General features: G+C 39.1%; 1 protein-coding gene across 2 annotated transcripts; it reads left to right on the plus strand.

The window, feature by feature from the left end:
• The first annotated feature begins 4,660 nt into the window (after positions 1-4,660).
• znf281b (zinc finger protein 281b) lies at positions 4,661-13,615 on the plus strand. Of its 2 annotated transcripts, none has more exons than XM_042508449.1 (7): positions 4,661-4,820; positions 7,218-7,742; positions 8,301-8,414; positions 8,587-8,710; positions 10,171-10,263; positions 10,387-10,505; positions 10,835-13,615. In XM_042508449.1, exons 2-7 carry the CDS (start codon positions 7,290-7,292, stop codon positions 12,443-12,445), a joined length of 2,514 nt encoding a protein of 837 aa, XP_042364383.1. In that variant the 5' UTR covers positions 4,661-4,820; positions 7,218-7,289; the 3' UTR covers positions 12,446-13,615. The 2 variants fall into 2 exon arrangements, with proteins under 2 accessions (XP_042364383.1, XP_042364384.1); XM_042508450.1 differs by having other exon boundaries at positions 10,180-10,263.
• Positions 13,616-22,941: the final 9,326 nt, after the last annotated feature.

Here is a 22,941-nt window from a genome sequence, read left to right on the forward strand (position 1 = left end):
TACTTGTACTATAAATTTACTTAATGACATTCAGTCATTGTTAACATAAATATGCTTATCTCACTATTCAACTATCACTATCCAGCTCTGGTTAATACATCAGTTTAATGATAACATAAATAGGCCTATTCTGTACTTGGTACTAATTACTACCAACTACTAATACTTTTCTAATTACAATTCAGAGTTATTATTTTAATGTGTTTTCAGAGTGAAATTCCTTTGGACACCCCTTCTGAGGCCCAGCTAAGCCCGAAATATCCTCAAATTATAGAAATTCCCCTGTATCTCTCCTTGTCTATCTATCTATAGGTACATGTCTATGTAATTGAACGCTGTGTTAATCATATATTAAGACAGGATGCAGCTTTGCAAATGCTTTTCAATATATAGTGGGAGACATAAGTATTAGTACGTCCACATTTTTTCATTTAACATTTTTCCAAAGCCTAGTGCATTCAGCCCCTTAGGCAAGCTTCCCCTGGCACACCTTTAAAGAAAAAAGTGATGTAACACAGTGGTAAACATGCCCCCGTCTCAACTTTTTTGGAACGTGTTGCAGGAATCAAATTCAGAATGAGTATAGTATATTTACAAAAAGCTATAAATGTAATAGTTTGAACATTATATATCTTGCCTTTGAACTGTAGGCTAATTAATTGAATTTGTTCTGTATGTTTTACACACATTTTAACTTTATTTGTACTCAGGGGTTTGTTTAGATACGTACTCACACACAGCAGGACAATGCGCCATGCCACACCTCACAGACAGCTCAGGAATGGACAAAGAGCTCAGGGAATCGACCTGCTCCTCAGATTTCAGACTGATTGAGCATCCGTGGGACGTGCTGGTACCCCGCCTTGCAACCCACAGGATTCAAACTATCGGCTGCCAGACACCACAGGACGCCCGCAGAGGTCCTGTGATCATGCCTCAACAGGTCAGATGCCCCACCATGAATCAGATTTGGCTCTGACCTGTCAAGTTATGGACACAGGACCTTTGGGGTACCTGACCGTCCCACGGATGCTCGATTAAAGTGAAATCGAGGGACTTTGGAGGCCAAGTCAATGCCCTGAGAACACTGCGCTGTAATGAGATGATCGATGTTATTAACTTCATCTGTCAGCAGTTTCAATGTTGTGGCTAGTCATGGTGTATCAGGTGTGTCCAAACTTTTTTAGGGGCCAGTTTAGATCATGCGGAAAGTATCTGGGGACAAGCTGGTTCTTGCATCAGATTTAAAAAGTGCAATACAAATGAGACAGACACAACAGTTTCATCGTTCAGTGAAAAGGTATTCAGCTGTTCACCACTCCTGAAAGCAGCGGTCCTCACAGTCGCATTTGCCTCTTTGCTGCAGCTGTGTCGGCCACCTTACAGGGAATGTCTGCTGTTAGGTGGCTGTTAAAAAAAACGTTAGTTATGCCTGTGCAGTTCCCAACTGGTACATATTTGCAAACTGTATAACAGTCCTGCTCTTGTGAGGCGAACAAAAAAATGCAAAGTGATATTGCTTGATTATCCAATATTGTGTGGTTGGCTACATATTACATATTTTGAAAGTCAGGCTTGAGGGCCATTTAGCCCACCAAAGCCTGAATTGGCTCTATTTTTATTTATTTATTTTTTTCAAAAATATGAGCAATAAAAGAATAAATGACCCAAAAAGTAACAATGCAAGTATAAGAAAATGATTGGCAAAATAGTTAGGAAAGAAAAAAGTTAAGAACAAAAATACAGAAATGACCTGGAAAAATATAATACATTTCTAACATAATTATAAATATGTAATTTTGATAATTATAGATTAAAGTCACTTTAGATTAAAGATGTCACTCAAGGCTTCAAAGGGTTAAAATTGATTTGAGGGCCATAATTGGCCCCCAGGTCAGACTTGGGACATGCCTGGAAGTCTGTAGACAAAATGAGGATTAAATGAATATGATTATTTTTTGTAAAAGCTATTTACACAATTGGAATCATTGGTGTTCCCTTTGGGGCTGAGTCGCTCTAATGTGGGCAGCGATTTTATCAACACCATCTCTGTTTTGTGTGTGTTTGCAATAGTACGATTGTACCAGAGCTCCTTGAAAGCAGATAATGGCAACATTATGATTTCCCCTGTATTTGCTTCATCATTGTCATTGTAATCTCACACTCTTGCAACAGCCCACTTACCTTTCTGTTTTAATTAGCTGGATATAAAGAAATATGAGGCTGTTTGGGAGAACCAACAGAGGAACACATCCAGTTGGATTTAGTCCCAGGCCAGCAGGAAATGAGTTGTTCGGTATCAGGAGTGTGTACAGAATAAATGGCAATTAAAAAAAATGGAAAACCACTTTTACTGCCTGATGTTTTTGAAAATAATGAAAGTGATGATTTTTGTTTGAACAGTGGCCTCAAATGAAAGAAATAGCTACTCAGATATCTACTGTTTTAAATTTGTGGGGGGTTGTTGTTTTTTTGTTTGTTTGTTTAACAGATATAGGCTTTGATTTACCATAATATATACCACACATTACAGGTCTGTGTACTTCTGTATACAGTATCTTTAACATAGTTCGAGCAGTGGAGGGATCAGATGATTCAGCTCAAAAGTAATACACTGCCGTCATATTAAACTGTTATTTTATAATTTGTTTTTATTGCTTTAAGCTCCTCTGATGCACATACCATGAACTGACTGTAAGTCATCAATCTGATAAATGGGAAATGCATAATGAAAACCATGTGATTATTCAGCTAATAATTAAAGATAAAATGTTCTGCTTCAAGACTGTTTTTGCTCGACTCTTGGCAGAAAAACACGTGGCGGGAGCCACATGAACTGCAAAAAAACAGTGTCCTCAATTTTCTCTTATTTTCTGATATTAAATATCAAATGAAAATGCATGAGTGGAGAAAGGAAAGCTCTTAAGGATTATTATGTAAGCAATAAAAACAACCAGTTCTATCAAGAAACAAAAGTAGTGCCTCAACATTTAAAAGGAAAGGAAACTCTCTTTATTGTGAGTCTATCACACACAAACAGAAATGTTTCTATTCAATTTAAGGAATGAAGATGTAAGAGGGTAGAGACTGGGCCCTGATTGATACTATCAGCTTTTATTTAGGAATGTGCACAATGTGAGGACACAGGGACTCTCAATATATTACAGAGGTGCAAATTCCACAATGAAATTTGTAATTATTCTAATTACCTGAAATCAGTTCACACTGAGGCCTGATTTTGGGGCCCAAGAGGAAGCTGCGGGGTGGTTGTCTGCTTTGCCTGGTTAGTTATCCACTGATGTATTTTTGTGTAAGGATGAACTGATACTTTAAGTTAATCAGGCAACTTCCAAATGTGACCCATTCAAGTTACATACATTTTCTTAATCTACATCATTATATAATTAGTTTTTCCACAAAACAGTCACACCCCGGCCATCTCCTTCTCTTATATAAAAAAAAATTATACATTTTATTTATCAGCGCCTTTCAAAGTACTCAAGGACACCTTGCATCCATAGATCATAAATCAAAAATCATTAATAAACGGTAAAAAGTTAATATTGTAATGACTTGACAAAATCATTGACATAAGAAAAAACTAAGTGTAAAACACAGCCAAGCACATCAAAGTGTGTGTGTCACCATAAAAATCAGACCAAATATGCCAGCTCGAAAAGTACAGCCCATGATGATTTCATTTGCAAATAATTCCTTTGGACAGGGGTGCATGCATGCGCGGTTGCCTGTCTTGGAATAGCATTTTTTTTTGGTAAACTTTTTCTTTATTCAACACATAGAACACACAAAAGAGGAGATGTTCACAATATAGATTACATACTTATACTTTTTGTCCTCTCATGTCCATATTCAACACTACTAAGTACATCTTCAATGATAATATTACTTACCACAATGTAACTATTATTTCGGCATATGCCTCAAACTTTACCGTGTATGGTCTACTGAAAAGAGCATAAGAAAGATTATGATTTAATATACTAACTTTATTTATATGGCATAAAAGCAATACAACCATAAATAAAAGGAAATAAAATAGATAAAACATAAATTAAAAAGATAAAAGAAAAGAAATGAAGGAAATAAAAAGACAACATCACATAAATGCAAGTCAATAAAAATGGGTTTTGAGAAGTAATATACTGATACTGATATACAAGTTTGACAAAAACAGTAATAATTATAAAATATAAACTAAAGCTAAAAACAAAGGAGAAAAAAAGAAACTACAAACAAACAAAGAAAAGCAAAAACAAGGGAGGGGGGGACACAAAAAAGAGGCAACTATAAATGAGGACCACTGTTCATTAAAAAGCAATTTCTTATCAATATTTTCATCAGTATATAGACTGTTGTAATAACTGCCGTGACACATAGGCCTGACTCTAATTAAACAATTTGAAATTTTTAATAACAGGGAGAAATGTTAATGTATCCTCTCATGTGTCCTGAATAACATACAGAGACAAAGAGTTGCACGTCGCCATGTTTGTCTTCATTACAGTGTGTGTTCATGTTAACGTGTGCACGCTGTTTACATTGCACTGCATGACTTCAGAGCTCGGCGGTGTGTGCGTGTGTGTGTATGTGTGTGTATGTGTGTGTGCTGTCCGGTGATCCTCTCTCAAACCTTCGCCTCTCCTCTCACGACCCGTCCGCTACACCCATAATTCCCCGCGCCAGGACAAGATGGACGAAAGCAGCAACCGCCGGAGAACAATGTTTTGGCAATAAAACCCCAAAGCGGCGAATACGGAGAGAATACAGGCACGTTTGAAACCAACTGCGGTCATGTGTAGGTGAGTGGGAAACTAAATTGACTTTTATCGGTGGCGAATATGTCGGCTTTGTCGAGATTTACGGAATTGTGTGGCTCGGCGCAGACGGGGAGATGCAGTGAGAGCCAGCATCATTGTTTCTGTTGCATGGGCCGTAATGCGGGTTTTCAGCTAGCGGCTAACTAGCTAGCTCATGGCAGCTTGATTGTTATAAACACAGCTGCGTGAAAGCGCACAGTTTTTATTTAGCTCGGTCACTGGATCTGAAGTGCACCGTAGTCGCCGAGGGAGATGTTTTGCTAGCTGAATGTGCTGGTAAGCGTTATCCGGTTGTAATTCCTGCTAAAGTTAGCTAACAATAAATAGAGCGCCAGCGTCGCTCGCAGCCAGACAGATTTGATTTCACGAGCGTCATCAAAGCTTGGGAATTGGAGAATGAGCAATTTATGCCACTGACCTTACTCCTACGCAAACTTGCCTTTTTAAATTCACATTACCCGCTGTTTTTATATATTTATTATCAGATTGATTCGTGCTGTCTGATTTTAGGATGCTTCTCTTGATAACATCGTCCCGAAAATAGCTAATATGTGCGTTAATTACATCTAACCATGGCGTTAGCTAGCTTGATAGCAACACAATGTAACAGGCTAAACGTTGCGGTCATAACGGAACAAATTATACATTTCTCGAGTACATATGCGGCTTATTTGGGACTATATAACTGTTGGTGTTGGTGTGGCTTTATTTGAATTATCGATTTTGGCTTTTAGAGCGTCTTCGGCTTTTGTTTTGATTGAGGACGCAAAGGTGCGTTGATTGTGTCTCATTGTGGCTAACCGGCTAGCTCGCCATGCTAACTTGCAGGCTAACTGTTATGCATCACAAAAGCTCATCCGCTTTCTGTTTTATTCAGTGAAGCCAAATGGTCGGCTGGTCCAGACTAAACAATCATTTCTCACTCCAGTCTTCCGTGCTGCTTTCGATACAATTTAGTCACCCGCCTGCGCCTGCCCAATTTGACCGAAACGTCTAGCTGTATTTGACCTAAATATCATTTGTTTTAGGCAAGTGTAGTGAACCGATTAATTCGCCAATATTGCCACCGATGCCCCCAGCTTTTTCATTCATGTTTGCTTATTAGCCAAAGATGGCAAGCGGCGTGGTCCAGCATGCATCAAAGTGTGACAACAATAGGGAGGTCTGTCTAAAAGCTATCAAGCCACTGCACAGATTTTATTTTGGCCACGATCCAAGACCCATGTGGTGCTAAATGCCGCAAGCAGAACAATACGGGATGTGGATTGAATATTTCAGGAGCAACCTCTGATTCCCCCCCACCTTATATTGAGCAAACTTTGTGTTTTGATGGGGTGCAGAGTTTAACAATTTTTACTCTGAAGTAATTTCATCAAGCCCTCACACAGCATAGATCACTGATATTATTCATCCTCAATGTGTGTCTCTCTGGAGCTCCTATAGACAAATCTAGGTTCTTCCATGGCTGACCTATTTATTTTCCCATTTGGGGTTTGATATGGAATTTGGTTTATTGTATTGGTTAGGTCTCTTTTAAGTATTTATAACATAATGATTGTAATAGCATTTATATTTAGGCATGTTATGTAAGATGTGCCAAAAGTCTGGAGCTGAGATTGAGATTTCTTTTGAGGGAATATCTATACATTTCATTTAGTTAGTTAGTATTGTGTACAGTACATTGAGTGATACTGTAATATCTCTACAGTTGCAGCAGTATACTGTTTTTTAGGTCAACCATGATACCAGTTGACAAATATCATACATTTATCTTTCTACAATATTGGAGAAAAATGATGTGGGAGGATTGGATCGAAAATCTCACCTTTATTTTATTTTGAAATGGGAAACTTTTTACAAATACTTCCAACCCTTCAGTTTTAATTCCTTTAATGATAATTCTGACTGATAATATTTCTGATCACACTTCTGACGCATACATGATTCACTTTATGCTATTGATTTATTTCACAGGTATGTTTAAATATGCGCTGCTGTATTTCACAAAGTTGCTCAAAATGAGGTGTTTATTTTTATTCAGACTTTTATCTCATTTTGAAATAAAACGTATCTTTAAAAGTATGGCTTCAGGTTTTCCAGTAACTGTACGCACGGCTTCCATTACGTGATGTCTAATAAATCCAATTAAGTAATTAATGGGTGAGAGCAGCAGAGGAAATTTAGAGAACATTGTTGTGCACAGAGTTCACACTGTGAAGGCTCTGTGGGCGTGGCTTAATTTGTAATCAGCAAGGCTTGTTAGAGATGAGGGGTTATAATAAAGACTTAAAACAAAATGTGGCAATTATTTTAAATTGTATTCTCATGTCTGAAATCATAAATATCTAATGTTTTTTTTTTTTCATCTATTTCTTTCAGGATATTCTCCTTCTGCATTCCTCTTTAGATTTATTGCCCTCCTTCTTCCCTGCACAAAGCAAAACCACCACCATGAGTATTATCCAGGACAAATTAGGCAATGAGTTTTTGCGCAACGGTGGCATGGATCCCAATTTTGCACCAGGTATGCTTATGTTCAGCCACCTGCCGCCTGTCACCAGCTTTACGCGGCTGGCCTCCCAGTCCGTAATGGGCGAGCTTCCTCAGGAGATGATCCTTAAGAAAGAACGCGACTCGCCCCCAGAACACCAGGGCGCCGCTGCTGTGAACACAGGGGGCTTCCTCCACAGCATGGGCATTAAGCAGGAGCGGCTAAGCGAGTTGGATTACCGTATGCCCCTCTATGGCGGGGGCGGAGGAGTAGGGGTGAACTGTGCTGGAGGGGGCGCGGGGAAGAGTGGTACTGACATGCCGGACATGTCTTTCGGCAACCACCACCAAAATCACCAGAACATGCTCCTGCATGACCTCAGCCTCAGCAACGTTCGTTCCCTTGGTGAACCGGTGAGAAGGATTCAAATTTCTCCTTTGTAATTAGTTCAAGGTCCTAACATAAGATAAATACCTCACATTCAATTTTATTTCACAAAATGTGAACATTTACAACACTGTGATAAAACATATTGCCAGAATGAAGTGCTAAAATTTATTAAATACATGAATATATAGGACTGCAAACAAAAAAACACATATTATGGTTTCAAGACAGCTGACATAAAGACAATGCAAAGGCGCAGCATGTTAACACGCAGAGAAAAACCAAAAACAGCAAACACCAAAAACACAGATTGGCGTTTTAAGTGAGGCTCTTGACACAGCGTGTAGCTCAGTACTTCAAAATATGGTGTGTACTTTACAAACTTGACACTTTTGCGAGTCACTTGCAGTCCACTCAGTATGGACCTCACCCCACTATTTGGAACACGACCCACCAGTTGGGTACCCCTGTTCTAAATATTGTGTAAAGTAACATTGCTGATGTGTAGTTGAACTTTTATCTTGCTGTAGTGATTTCTGTCACTGTTTGCTATTTATAGAACTTACCGTGTTGTTTGTCCTCAGATGCCTGGAAGACCGGGTAAAGAGCCAAAAGAGTCCTCGGGTAGAAGAGGGCGGAGGAGCAATGGGGATGGGCAGGGAGGCAAAGCACGAAGGAAACGCAACGATGCTGCAAAGGTTAATCACTTATCTGTTTTCCTCATCTTGCTCACTATACCAGAAAAAAATATACATTTGGCTAAAAAATACCTGCAAATGAAAAGAGTGTCTTAAAGTAGTATGGGCTGTGCTAACATGATGTGGAAAAGTCTATAGTATCTTAGTTGTCCTCATGGTTTTGTCTTTGTAGGCCATGATGTTGGATGCAGATGGAGCCTGCCTGTCCCCAAACTCAAAACCACATATCTGTGAGCACTGTAATGCTGCCTTCCGCAGCTCCTACCACTTGCGCAGACACGTGCTCATACACACAGGTGAGAGATTTTCGCTGCTTGTCAGTTCTTTACTTTTTGCCCCAGATTGTCAGTACTCTTCCGAAAATATATGTCTAAGTTAAAATATGTTATAACCAGTTAAATCCACACACACGATGCACACAGGACATGTTAAGTCAAAAGCAGATACAACTATAGAAGGTGGTGTTTATTTTCTCTGCTAAATAAGAGAAGTTTCTTTCAGACTGTAATGTAGCTTCAAATTGTAATGAGAGGATGATTGTCCCTGTTGTAGCTTTGATTAAATACAACCCGGATCCATTTGCAGTCAGGTGTAATGCAATGTGTTTAAGGTTACACAAAACACAATTTACTATTAATGAACACAGCACTCTCAGAGCAAAATCAATGTCCGACTTTAAATTACACTCTTCGCTCTGCTCCACTCTTATGAATCTCCCCTTCACTGTGAGTGCTTGGGGCCTCACTTAAAACCAGGGGTGACTCAATGGTTAGTCATGTATTTCTGGATGTCTTAGTCATTCCCTTTGCTGGGAATTCCTCACTTGGCTCTTTGAAACTTGAACTCATAAATGATTTAATGGAAAATGCATTTTTCCAACCTCAGTTTTTTAATTATTTGCCTTTTTTGCCCCTATTTCTTTAAAGTGTAACTTTATCGGGCAAATGGCCCTTGCAGTAAAGATCAGGTATACTTAACTTGCTTTGCTCGGGGGCCAATTTTGCAAAATGAAAGGAGAGGAGGGGCCAGTTGCAGCAGACCCATACATGTTTTAGGACATTACTAGGATTTTAGGACATGTCACAGATTTTAGGAGGTTTTTAGGATATCAGGACATTTCTATGATAATAGGATGTTTCTAGGATTTTTTTTGACATATCTACGATTTTTAGACATTTCTAGGTTTTTAGGACATTTGTCAGATTTAAGGACATTTCTTAGATTTTTGGACATTAGGGGCTAAGCTAGTACCTGTGTCAGGGTGTGTGGGGGATCTTCCACTGGCAGTTTTTTTGGTGGGGTAAAAAAAAGATCTCTATTGTGATGCTGCACACTGGCACCTTGTGTATACTAAAGGAACAAAAAAGATTCCTGTTATCAATTACTTTATTTTTATTGTGAATTAGAAAATAGTTGGGGGACCACCCTGCACCCTATCAGGGGCCAGATTTGGCCTGTGGGCCTAATTTGAGTATCACTGGTATAGAAATAATTTGAACATGGGAAATGAGGTGTTACTGTATATATGATTTTGATATGATTTTCTTTAAAGGGCCTTTTTACTATTCTAAATATATAGTGCACAGTTTCTTCAGCATATGTCAAAATATTGTTATTGTTATTGTTATTGTTATCTATCTCATTTTGATGGTGTATCCAAGCACCGAATTTGATAAAATGCCAAAGCTTATAGTAAACCCAGCTATGCGAGAGGCTGGGAGTTAATTAATGTGGTGAGCGGATGGTTGTACTCTTGATCGCACAGGTGAGAGGCCTTTCCGGTGCAGTCAGTGTAACATGAGCTTCATCCAGAAGTATCTACTCCAGCGGCACGAGAAGATCCACAGCGGTGAGTTTCTGCACTTGGAGATAAAGTGTTTTGGAATGACTGCCTTCACTTTTCAGCACTATCGGTTTCAATTCATGTTTGTGGTTTGACACAGGGCCTAATTTTTTCATCTGTGTTTTGCAGGAGAGAAGCCTTTTAGCTGTGACCAGTGTAACATGCGCTTTATCCAGAAGTACCATATGGAGCGACACAAGAGAACACACAGTGGCGAGAAGCCATATCGCTGCGATACCTGCCAACAAGTAGGTTATATGTAGTCTGTTTGCTAAGTAGCTTGCCACTGTTTTGTCTTTTTTTATTATGTGTTAAGTGTTGCATTTTTATCATTAGTGTGTGGGCAATTTTGTGTTTTTGTACTATCCACACTTAAATCCCTGTCTTAATAGGATTACATGTGTCAGAGGAGGTCAAGGAACGTAATGCTGTCATGAAATTCAGTGGTGCCTCTGCAGTATCTTCTCCGTTATTGACAAAATAAAGATAAAAATGGATAGGTTTGTTGAGCTGCTTTAGATCATCTGGTGGAAATTAAGCTTATATTTCCCTCTCTTTCTCTTCTCTCCACTTTTAGTTTTTCTCAAGAACAGACCGGTTACTGAAGCACAAACGGACTTGTGGAGAAGCCATAAAGAAAGGCCTGGATCCAAGCATGCTGGAGCTCAGCGAAGCGGAGCTAGGCCAGGGCAGCTATTCACTCACTCAGGGAAACTCTACCACCTCCGGACGCAAGAGGGCCAAGTCCAAAAACGGTGAGGGCGGCGAGCGCAAGAGGAAGAAGAACGCCTCGGCATCAGCAGCCTCGTCCTCAGGGGGAATGGCCCGGGAACTGGGCTTGCAGGACTTCAGCATGGAGCACCCCTCAGGCTCTGGCCCCGCCATGCAGGGACGTACTCCCAAATTGGTCTTTAAAAAGTCTGCCCGCAAGGGCCTGGACAAGGGCCTCCTCTCTCTCGAAGACAGTGCTGAGAAACGGTTGGGCCAGAAGCCCGGCCACATGGATCATGTGGAGGGCTCCGGCCTCGATAACATGGGTCTGCTCCAGGGAGCCAACAAGCAGGGGCCTACCACCAGCAGCAACTACGACGATGCAATGCAGTTTGTGAAAAAGCGGCGCTACCTCCATGCAGTTAACAATGACTATGGAGCCGGCTCACTGCACATGGCGCCCCAGGGCAGTAGTGTCATCCAGGGCTCCCTGGGGCCCGAGCCCACGCTGGCCATGCTGGACTCCTCGCCTTTGGACCTCAAGCACGACAAGTCGGGCATTCCAGATGAGGTTCTGCAAAGCCTGCTGGACCATTATAGCCATAAGCCAGAAGGGACACACCACCATGACGTGACTTTTGACCTGTCAGACCACCCGCACCACGTAGACCTCCAGCCGGCGGCCCCTGTTACCCCAGAGCTGGAGGATGATTCTACCAACGGTGGTGACAAGACAGCAGTGATGAGCGAGTACTCCAAGTTCCTCCTGCAGGCACTGGAGCGCACAAGCCATAGTGGACCGTTCCCCAGCCTTGGTCCAACGGGGCCGTTCCCTCTCCTGTCCAGCAGCTCCAGCCCCACGGGGCCCTTGTTTTCAGACAAACACGTGTACACCACATCCCCGCTGGATTGTGGCTACCCGCCTGCTGTCTCCTCCCCACTGCCCATCGTCGCCCCCTCATCAAACTCCTCGTCGTCGTCCTCCAAGTCCCACTATGGCATGCTCGTCGGCTCCCCCTCCCAGGCGGGTTACCACCTCAGTTTGGAACCTACCAGCCACCAGCAGCTGACTCCATCTCAGGAGCTGACGGAGCAGTTGGAGAAGCAGCACTCCCCCGGCGCCTTCAACCTACCTCCCCAGGACCTGACTGCCTCGACAGAGGGCTCCAAGGGGCAGCAGCCCAAGGCTGGAGGGAGCGCCGCACCCACCAACGGCTCCAGCTACCCAGACCTGTCCCCACTGAACCCCCCTAAAGAAACCACGTACCAGATCGAGAACTTCGCCCAGGCCTTTGGCTCCCAGTTCAAGTCAGGGCGGCGGACCCCTCTGAGCTATGGCAGCGATCCTGGCGCAGAGGTCGACCACCGAATACGGACTCCAGTGTCAGAATTCTCAGGGTATACCAGTTTGTTAGCTGACGTCAGTGAGCCAGTAAGTACAGGATCAAAAACCCAGACAAGCCAAAGTTTCAGATAAGGGTCAAACGAGGTGAATCCAGGAGGGGGCTGTTCTGTTACTGTCCATACGGTCCCTGTACCCATCCTAATTTTGTTCTTGTAGCAAAGTTTTGTTTTTTAAACACTGCCATTAAATGTTAATACAAAAATGACCAGGGAGGGTCTTTCATGGCCTCAAATGCAATTTTTTAAATATTCTCATTTTTATTATGTATTTAGTCGCTTTTTGTTTATGAGTAGTGATTTTGATATGAACGTACCGTAGATTTAAATGTAATTTAAAACATTTAGAGGGTAGCTATGAACTTGCTTGATTTTTTTTTTTCTGAACCCATGTGTTTTACCAATCATCACACCATTGTAAAGTAATAATGAAAAAGTGTTGATAATTTCAATAATAACAGTTGTGGCAGGGAAAGGCCCAGAATTCAAATGGCAAAAAAGTATATATTGTCTGTTACAAGAAACGTATTAACTCAGGAAAATAGGCAAAATTGTGTAATAAGACTTTGTATTATGAGATGCAATTAGCACAGTTTTTACAGGTGTACTTTGAGACTACAAAGCTTTGATTTTGTTTTTGTGTTGTTTCTTTTTAACTCGTCAGAACAACAAAATTACAATACATGATCATGTTTGGTTTCTACTGCGTGTAGCTTTGTTGAGATTATGGTACTGTTGTGTCAATGTGAAGACATCCACATTTCTTTCGAGAGCCACATGTGTACACGAGGTAGTATAAATTGTAGTGGAGTTCAGCACACAGCATGTTCTGAAGTGAAGATGATGTCGGAACTTAAACCGCCGGCGTTAAGCGTCAGTCGATGAAGTCTGTCTAAACATGCACTCCTCTGGTTGTGCCCACCAGTGGCCAGTAGAAAAGACACAAGATTAGACAGAATTCAGTCCATAGCTGTTCCGGTTGTCTCTGATGAACATCAATCCTTGATGTTTTCGTCATGCCGATGCTGAAGTGATTTCTTTTTTTTTTTTTTTTTTTTAAAGGGAAAAAAAGTCACCACTTTTCTACTCCATTCCTTGCTGTTCCTTTTTGTGTCAATGGAATCAAACAAGCACTTTTTTTAAACAAATCATCATTGGAAGCAACAACAACCCATTCAATTTTCATATGTGATACGTGATTATTATGCTAATGATTATTAATATTATTTTAAGAGGAGAAAACTGTGAACAGGGGTTGGGAGGGAGGGTGGGAGGGCAGGAGGGATTGTGGGTGGAAGGGTGGGAAGAGTGGGAGAGGTGAAAGGGAGGGCTGGATTATTGTTTCATGGGGTTTGATAGGGGTTGACTAGGCATGACCATGGGCATCTAAATGTATTTTGTTGCTTTTTCTCAAGGGTAGAAGAGAGAGGGAGGGGGTATTTTTTTCTTACGGTTTGTCGGGTGATGTTGTAAAATATGATTTGCCATAATTTTGTTATACGATATTTTGAGAGTACCTCTTTGTATTTAAGTGTTTTGAGAGACGGGCTGACATGCTGGAACCCTTTTATCTTTGAACCCATGGGTGTGTTGGTTGCATACCCAAACCCTTTTATTTATTCTCCAATAGCCACACCAGAACTCAGTAACAGATATTTTTGGCAAGTAATCACCGGACCTGCACCCCAACACCCATCCCCCTACTTTTTAATGGTTTTTTTAACCCCACTGTTGTAGTAATTGCAAGAAACTGCTTCAATAATACAGTTAAGAAACACAAAAGTTATGTTTTACCCACCTCCCCTACCCAAAATGCAGCCCTGCACTCACAAGAATAAACAATGGCCTTCTTTGTCTTCCGTGGCTAAAGCCATTCTATCCCGGCAGCCAGGGTTGATATTTAATTTAGTTGATTTCCTGTGAGCCGACCCCCCCTCTTTCCTTTTCCTATGTCTGTGAGCTCCACAGCCAAGAGACTTTGAAGCTGCTCAGATCACAGGGAACAAAGACTGACTGACCAGCCACCGCACTCCAAACACACACTATGCTTTTAAAGGAGAGAAAAAGAGTGGGTGAGAGATGGAGAAAAAAAAAAGAGACAATAAGATTGACCTAAATATACCTCATATCACTAAAGCGTAAGAAAGCAGGGACACGCGTTTCATGTATGTAGTGGAAATATTTGTAGTATAGGTTCGACATGTTGTATAATCATTTAACACTGCCTGTGTTTACAATTATAGAGCAAATGACTCGTCAAAATGCAAAATGTATTTCTTTTTTTTTCTGTAAAAACATCCACGCCAAGCAGTGTTGCATTCTAGATGCCTCATAGAACATTCATTTTTCTCATGTTATATCCCTTATTTTTGTTACTTGCCATAATGTGTTTTGATATGATCTCTAGAAGGATATTGTTTACAAAAATGTACAAAAACACTAAAAATGTGTGTTCTCAATTTTTTTTTTGAGTTTTTCTCTCCAGTATGCATGATAAAGACATTTTTGTATGGCTTTTTTTCTGACTGTCACCTCAATACCAAATTTTGTAGCAGAAGCCTCCCCATTCCTTTGTCTTATTTGTTCTAGACCCCTTGTGATATGATTTCCCAGGCTGTACCTGTTATTGAGATGATAAACGGATTAGAGAAGCCAATAAAAACTTTTTGTTACAAAAAAAGTACACGCTGTGGGATTTTTGTCTCTCATAAGACTTGTTGTCCAATACTCATTATGATACCACCAGATATTGTGTATAAATACTTGTTACTTAATCATATTCAGTGGTGGAAAGTAACTAAATTGTTAAGTTATTTACAAGAATACAGTTTTGTACTCTAGTGTTTCCATTTTCTGCTACTTAATACTAATTACCACATTTCAGAGGTAGATATTGCCCTCTTTACTCCACTACATTTATTTGATATAAGTTTCTTTACAAATGCAGATAATTAACAAAAAATATAAATTAACAGATAAATCATGATGTCATGTTGTCAATGTCAATTTAATCTATCCAGCAGTCTATAAAGTTATTCAAAGCTTCAACTTTACCAGCTACAACATTAGTGATGGACACAATGCATCAATAATACAATTTAATAGCTACTCCAACACTTTTGTAGTTTTACTTGTAACATATTTTGGCACTATTGTATTAGTACTTTTACTTTAGTGATATGTCTGAGTACTCCACTTCTGATCATTTTAGATCTGAAGTTACCCCCAAAAAAGTTTACATTTTTGGGCACACTTCATTGAATATAATTTCAATGAATTACTCACAACTTGACAGAAAATAATTATTTTTACGCAAATTATAAATAATACAAAACAACACAGAATAACTTAGAAACATTTTCTCTGCAGGAGATGACACAGGGCCTAACGTGCGAGGTCACGTGCAGTCCTAAAGGAAAAGTTAAACTGCAAGAAACACAACCAGAGGCCGGTGTCCAAGGTAACACAGCTATCCCTTTTTTGCATTTTAAAGAGTTTTTTTGTGTTATACAACCGTATCAAAACATTTAACCAAAAAATATCTTCGTTGTTTCCTTACTTCTGCGCGTCCTTTCGCACGCGCGTACGTAGTTTTTAGGCTAAACTAGTAGCCTACTAGCTACTCAAATTCAGCTAACGTTAGCTTAAACTCTCTGAGCGCCATTACTTTACTAAAATGCAGACGGCAACACGAAACACTGTCGTAGTGGCAGAAGAGGTTTTGTGTTTTCAAGTGATGTGTTCAAACTGGTGGTCTCCTGTCGCCTGTGGTTCCCAGAAAACATCAGAAAATGTCGCTAACGGAAGTGAGACCAAACCTGCCGGCGCTGAGTTTCAGGTGACATGTCAGAGCTCCACGGAGGGTTTCTGTTGTGCATGAAGCAGTCAGGAAGGACAGGTCGCCCATCAACATTTTAACAAAACCCAGAGGTCACTGGTGACTCTTTGTGTTCAGGTAAGTCATCATTAACACATTGAAACCTGGGCAAGTGGGCAAGGAAGTGAGAAATTTAATAAGAAATGTGCCAAAATTAGAAGGAATAACTAAAAAGTTACAAGATAATTATGTTAAAAAAAAAGAGCAAAAAGAAAAGTTAAACAAAATTAAACTGCTGAAATACGTTTTTTGTTAATATGTAAAGATTAGTAATTAAGTTTTAGTGTTTAGGGTTTTTTTTTTTCGATACTGGAATTTCCAACTTCAGTACCTTACCTTGAAAGATATTGATATTTAATATCATTTTTGATACCACAGAAAAACTTTGACATAAAGGGCATACAAGGTAAATAAAGTAAATAAACAAGACTTTTTTTTAAGGTTAGTAGCAGAGAATGCATCATAACCATAGTAAACATCAGTAATAAACAAGAGCAAGAAAGCTGTTACCTGTGTATCTATGCTGCTGAAAATGAGTATTGAAACTGTTTCAGAGATGATATGTATCCATAAATTGATGTTATTGACAACATGAATCAACTCTAACTACTTGTTAAAATCCCTGAAATCAGGGGCAATCCCTGCTTTACTTGCATCTTCTGACCTTGTCTTGTCAGGATACGTAAATACAGTTACAAAATGAGTTGTTTTTTTCTCTCTTTATGCAGTATGCAGTTGTTTTTCAATAGACACAAAAGCCAATGGATCTTACAGTGGAAGCACCTTGCTCCAGCTTTCAGTGAATCCAGTTTACATACTGTAATCATGATGTCTGAATAATGATGTAGGCATGGACATGAGGCTGCCAGAAGATGGAGCTCTAGACAGACATAAAGTCAAACTCAAAAATCCACAGTTACATTGCTTTTATGACACAAGGCTGCTTGATATGTTTGCCAGGTTATACAAGTGGCCTCCTTAATAGGGGCTGAATGTTAACTAAACAAGATTCTTATGTTTTCACACTGACTTCGCACTGTTGACCTTGATGTCAGAGGAAACCTGTTTCCAGGTGATTAGATACTGAAGAAAGTGTTGCACTGTTGGCCATTTGGCTCTTTTTCTTTTGTATGGAATAGATGAGCAGTTTCAAACCATTTTTATGGTTTGACTCACTTTTCAGCAGCCTTAAATTAGAAGGAGCAAACAGTGCTCTCTTGAAGCAAGTTAGCCATGTTGTTTGTAGAAACAGCCCTTAATCATAATATTATGATGATGATTATTATTATTATTAATAATCATTATCTTTCCTTAAATGTAACCAAGTGCTAATGTTTCTGAAATTAATGCTTAATTATAGTTCATTGATGTTCTTGTCTGGTGGTAGTTGGTTATAAAGCACCAGTCAGCACTATTACCGCTTCTGCAAATCAGTGGCTTCCTGCCTTGGAGTCAATAGCTTTGAGAATTGTTATTAATTAGTCATTTTTTTTAACTTTCTATTTATTCAACATAAGACATTACATAGAACATACAACATAGAGGAGATTTTCACCATAAGGTTCACATACTTACACTTTTTATACTCTTTCATGTCAATATTTAGCCCTACTATCTTGCTATTTTGCTATCCCTTTGCTGCTGCAATGTTGGAAATTTCCCCACTGTGGGACTAATAAAGGATTATCTTATCTTATCTTATCTTATCTTACTAAGTACATCTTTAATGGTGATATTACTTCCCAAAATGAATCTGTACACCACCTATATACCCCAAACTTTACCGTTGACTGTCCAATCAAGGTATATACAAATATGTATGACAAAACAGAAATAATAACAATAAAATATAAAGTTAAAAACAAAAACAAAACCGAGTTTCTATGAGTTACTGAGAGTGAATTAGAGTCTATATTGATTTGAATAAGTAGGTTAAGAGTCTTCAGGGGAATGGCAGAGTCACTTTTTGCTAAGCTGGTGGCAGTGTCCCTCACTCACCCTCATGAACATCATGTTCTGTTTCTAACCACGTCATTACCAGGAACAGCAGGCTGGGTGGGGTTAAGGATGGCCATAACTGTAAGTGACTTTGGACTTACAGCTAGAAAGAGGCCTCAGAGGCAGATATTGCTCTGTGATCCCACCTCTGTTGACATGTTCATAAAAACTCACAGGTGAAAATGTAGCTGGGAAATGATACTGTAGATGTCTTACTTTGTAGGAATGAGGCATTTATCTGCTCTGAATCAAATTATTGAGGTGATCACATCCTGTAAAACGTGATTTAAAAAGGGGAATCTCAAAATTTGTATATATGCTTTTCGATAAATTAACTTATATATTTCTTAAAGGGTTGTTGAGAAGAGTGAAATCCTTTTTTTTCAGCAAATCAATGGGATTTGTGATATATGTGGGCTTAACGTTCAAGTGTGAAGCATTTAGGGGCATCTATTGGCAGAAACTTTTTATACCAGGTTCCAACGGTCAAAATTTCACGATTACATTTTCGAGGACTGGAAAAGTAATGGAATTGTTACAAAAAAACTTTGAAAGTTTTGGAAAGGTATTAAAATTTTGTTGTAGTGTGATGAAATTGTTACAGTAATAAAAATTGCAGTTAATATAATGGAAAATATATTTTCTGTAGCTGTTAACATCAACCTCTTATATGCATCTGCGTGACATTTTGTTTATCATCACGTTTGTTTGATTATTTTCTCCTCGTGTTCGCGCTCTCTTTTCATGTCTGCCAGCTAGCTGAAATCATAATTAAATCGTCTGACATTGATGTGCAAAATCATGGAATTGAAAACGTGATTAAAAAGTGCAATTAATCAAGATTACCTATAAAGATTCTGTCACAATTTTAAAAAAAAAACATTGTTTTACAGCCCTAGAGTTGTTACATTAAATTACATACATAGTGTATTTGTAATGTATTACAAGAGTTTGACTCAGAGATTAAATTGATTAGACTGGTAATAGATAAATAGTTTCTCAATTTATCACAAATTATTTTTTTTGTGATTTTAAACAACTCCAAAAATCTATTTAACTTAAATGTAGTTTAATGTTTAATGTTTTAAGAGACTTTGGTAAAGAATGTTTTTCAAGCTAAGTAATGCCAGTAAATTGCTTATGGAAACTTGAACAGAGAGATAATGTTAGTGTTATTACTATTATTAGTATTGATATTTTTAATTTATGTAAAAAAATGTATTAATTAAACAGACTTTTTTTCTACTCATCTATAAACCCATATGTTGTTTTGGGCTTAATTATCAAAAAACCATGGAAACCAGTTACTGACTCCGCCTTTTGTTAAAACACACCTGCCTTTATCTTCAGGCCATTTTAGCCATTTTTTCCACTGACGCCTGTGATGACGTGAAGTGGTGTCAGAGTTTGGTCATGTGTTAATTCAAATGTGCAACTGGGATCAAAGTCAACATGGAGATAATATGTTTTTATTGGTGCTAATGGGATGATAGCTCAAGTCTCATTGAACTTTGAAACATTTTAAGACATTGCTTGAGACTTACGTTGCTAAGTTGATGGTGGTTTAAAATGCACTGTGATTTTCTCTATGTTCCAACTTTCTTGTGAAGGTATCGTCAACCTTATTCAACTGCTTAACTCCAAGATCATGTTATCTCACATCTTATGACGTCTTTGAATCAAAGGTCACATTGTCCTTAGTTCCACCTCGTTTTATTTCCCACTCAGTTTCCGATAAGAGTCGTTAGTGGGTTGAATCATTTTCTGAAGCAATATTTTCATACCTGGTTAGTGATTGCATTTGACTTGGATGTAGCTTTTTCTTTGGTGTTGTGTGAACAGTGTCATGTTTAAATTCGATATGGGAAGAAATCATGTTTGTAGAAGTTGTTGAAGGTTTGAATGTTGACTTGTGGAGCTGCCATAAATTCATAAAATGACTGGCAAAGAATGTAATCTTTGCCTCTCCTTGTCATTACAGCCCGTATAAGTAACTTATAAAATCTGAAGCTGATATGTGCAAACAATTGCTATTTACTGTAAAGGAGCTGACTGTTGTCATTAATGACAACCAGCAGTGCTGCATGAATATTAACGGTCCAGCATGTGGGATTTAGAGGCATATACTTGCAGAAATTGAATATAATATAATAAGTGTGTTTTCCTAAGTATGTAAGGGTGAGTCCTCATCTTTGGAAATTGCCATATTGCATGTTTAAACCATAGTCCAGAACAGACAAACCAAACACAGGCTCTAGATAGGGCCACCTTCATTTTCACATCTGCCACTGTGGTTCGCAGCCCCTCCACAACGAGAGTGTTGGAAAAACACTTTGTTTTTTAAATGAAAATTGCTTTATTCAGTGTTTTTACCAGTTTAAGTAACACGGTGCGTTTGTTTTTGAGGTGAAGAGACTTCTGTGGTTAATTAGGCTCCCAATAAATTTCTCCCCGAACAGCTGGAGAGAGAGAGAAAAGATGAGCACATATTGTCACGTGCTAGTCTAGCAGCCTGTCTCTGACATGCCAAACAGCATTGAAGAAAAAATGATTTGTAACAGGAAACAGCTTTATTTGGTGTTTTACCATTTTTTTTTTATCACCAGGTCTCTCTGTTTTGGAGAGGAAGAGAACTCTGTAGACAATTCAGCTTACAGTAAAAACCTCCTGAACCTCTGGATCAGACATAACTTAAGCATCCATTAAGTTACCAGAGAAAGCACACATCAGCAGGTGCTCCAACGTGAAACTGCTTTATTCAGTTTTTCACCGGTTTCCATCACCCATCCCATATGTTTTGGGGTGGAAGAGGTGAACAATAAACACTGAAGGAATTCACACCCGGCAGTTTTAATCTGCAGTCCTTTGCTAGATGCCACTGAATCCCCCTAAATCATACATAGTGTTCCTTTAAAGGAAGTAAACATATTTTTTTGTCATTATACTGTCAGTTTTTGTCTTACAAGCCCTCTAGTTCTATTTTATGTCTTTTGAACTATGGAGATGAGCTCAGCCAGGAAACATCTATGTGGCACACTCAATATTGCACAATGATCATAATCTCTTTCAGTAAACTCTCTTCTGCTGTAAAACTTCCCCCTTATTTAAGGAACTGGTATATTTCCAGGTCTATGTCAGCTGTACTTGAGTTGATGTTTGCCGGTGATGTGGGTTGACCCAGAGTACCAGACACATTGCAAATTCATTTAACATGAGTTACCTATTCATTTATTCCTATCTCTGGGTCCTTACTGGCAGAGGTTGTCACTTCCTTTTCTGTTTCTCTTCAGCTGTGGTTTCAGACCTACTGTCGAAAACCCACCCATTAACTGACAATTAATGTAATAAAAACTATGAAATGTAAACTGTCCTAAAGGCCCAGACACAAGAAACCGACATCAAGAGCTTGTGGGGGCGATCTCTAGCGTAGAGTGTGCACCCCATATGCTGAGGCCTTTACAGAGGCCCAGGTTCAATTCCAGCCTGCGGACCTCTGTCTTGTCTATCTATAGCTATCCTGTCACTCAAGAAAATATCCTAAAAAAAATCGTCTTTTAAAAAAAGAAATTAAAGAGCTTGTGGTGACAAAGGATCGCAAAGACTACAACCAGTGGCCAACTAGCATGTACATTTTGCACCTGTGTTGGAGGAAGCAACGCTCCATAATAGCAGGGGGTGGTAGTCTGTATTGGTCATTAAAAAAAAGAGAAACCAGGAGACCGTCAGGAAGAATTCAAGAGGTTAGCCAGTAAGCGCAAACAATTACAAACGTGTCTGCTAAAGAACTCAGGCTAAAAAATAACTAATATAAAAAGTTTTGATCTCACGCCCTCTTGACTTTAGCCCTCTTGACTTTAGCCTTTTGTTTGCTTTCCTCACTTCTATTTCTCTTCTCGTGCACTGAGCTGAATAGAGTGATTTCTGTCACAGACAGGCTCCCCGGATCCAAAGTCGATTCAACATACTGAATTAGCCGAACAAGGTCCGACTAGTGCAGGACACTGCCAAAACTAGGGTGACAGACACTCACTGACGGCTGACTGTCAGCTTGGTATGTCAGGGACTTAAGAGATCTAATGTGTGTGCCCAGTTCAGACCTAGAATCCAGACATTTTGTTTGCATTTATATGCTTAAGAGCAACAAAGAAAAATAGAAGTGTACAGTAATCTGTGTGGTGAACAAATGTATTTATTACCGTATTATATGTCAGTTGCAGGTTTTTGTTTGTAATAATAATAATATCTATCTATGGTACGGGAAGCTTTGCGTGTTGGTGATGTTGCATGAATGTGACCTGACCTCTGATTGTGTTCATTTTTTTTTTTACAAATAGCTAAGTATTACCTTTAATGAAATGTAATTATTTACATTCATGGTAACAGTATTGATTTTATTATGTCTTGTACAGAAGCATCAACCATTAACCTCCATTCATTTGCCGCTCCAGGCAATGAACCATATATGGTGTGACTTTAAGGTTGGCCTACAAAAAAAAACAATTAGTGAAGCACTTTGTTAAAGGAATAAGGACTTTATTTTAGCATCTTCTCTAGTGCAATTTTTGAGAAGGTTTCTTATAATTCAGTGAGTGGTTGCTAAGATAATTTAACACAGATCATTTGTCAAACAAACGACATGGCCAGCTCTTTTATCTTTGGATTTCTCTAGATTAAATTTGTGAGGTTGTGTTTGTGAT

Source organism: Plectropomus leopardus, chromosome 19, assembly GCF_008729295.1.
Source record: "Plectropomus leopardus isolate mb chromosome 19, YSFRI_Pleo_2.0, whole genome shotgun sequence".
Taxonomy (NCBI): domain Eukaryota; kingdom Metazoa; phylum Chordata; class Actinopteri; order Perciformes; family Serranidae; genus Plectropomus; species Plectropomus leopardus.

What these genes read in the sequence shown, in the direction of transcription:
- znf281b (XM_042508449.1), top strand. Translation starts at nt 7,290, where the DNA reads ATGAGTATTATCCAGGACAAATTAGGCAATGAGTTTTTGCGCAACGGT. An exon ending in ACACGTGCTCATACACACAG is followed by an intron (nt 8,711 to 10,170) that starts GTGAGAGATTTT and finishes GTTGTACTCTTG; the next exon opens with ATCGCACAGGTGAGAGGCCT. An exon ending in GCTGCGATACCTGCCAACAA is followed by an intron (nt 10,506 to 10,834) that starts GTAGGTTATATG and finishes CTCCACTTTTAG; the next exon opens with TTTTTCTCAAGAACAGACCG.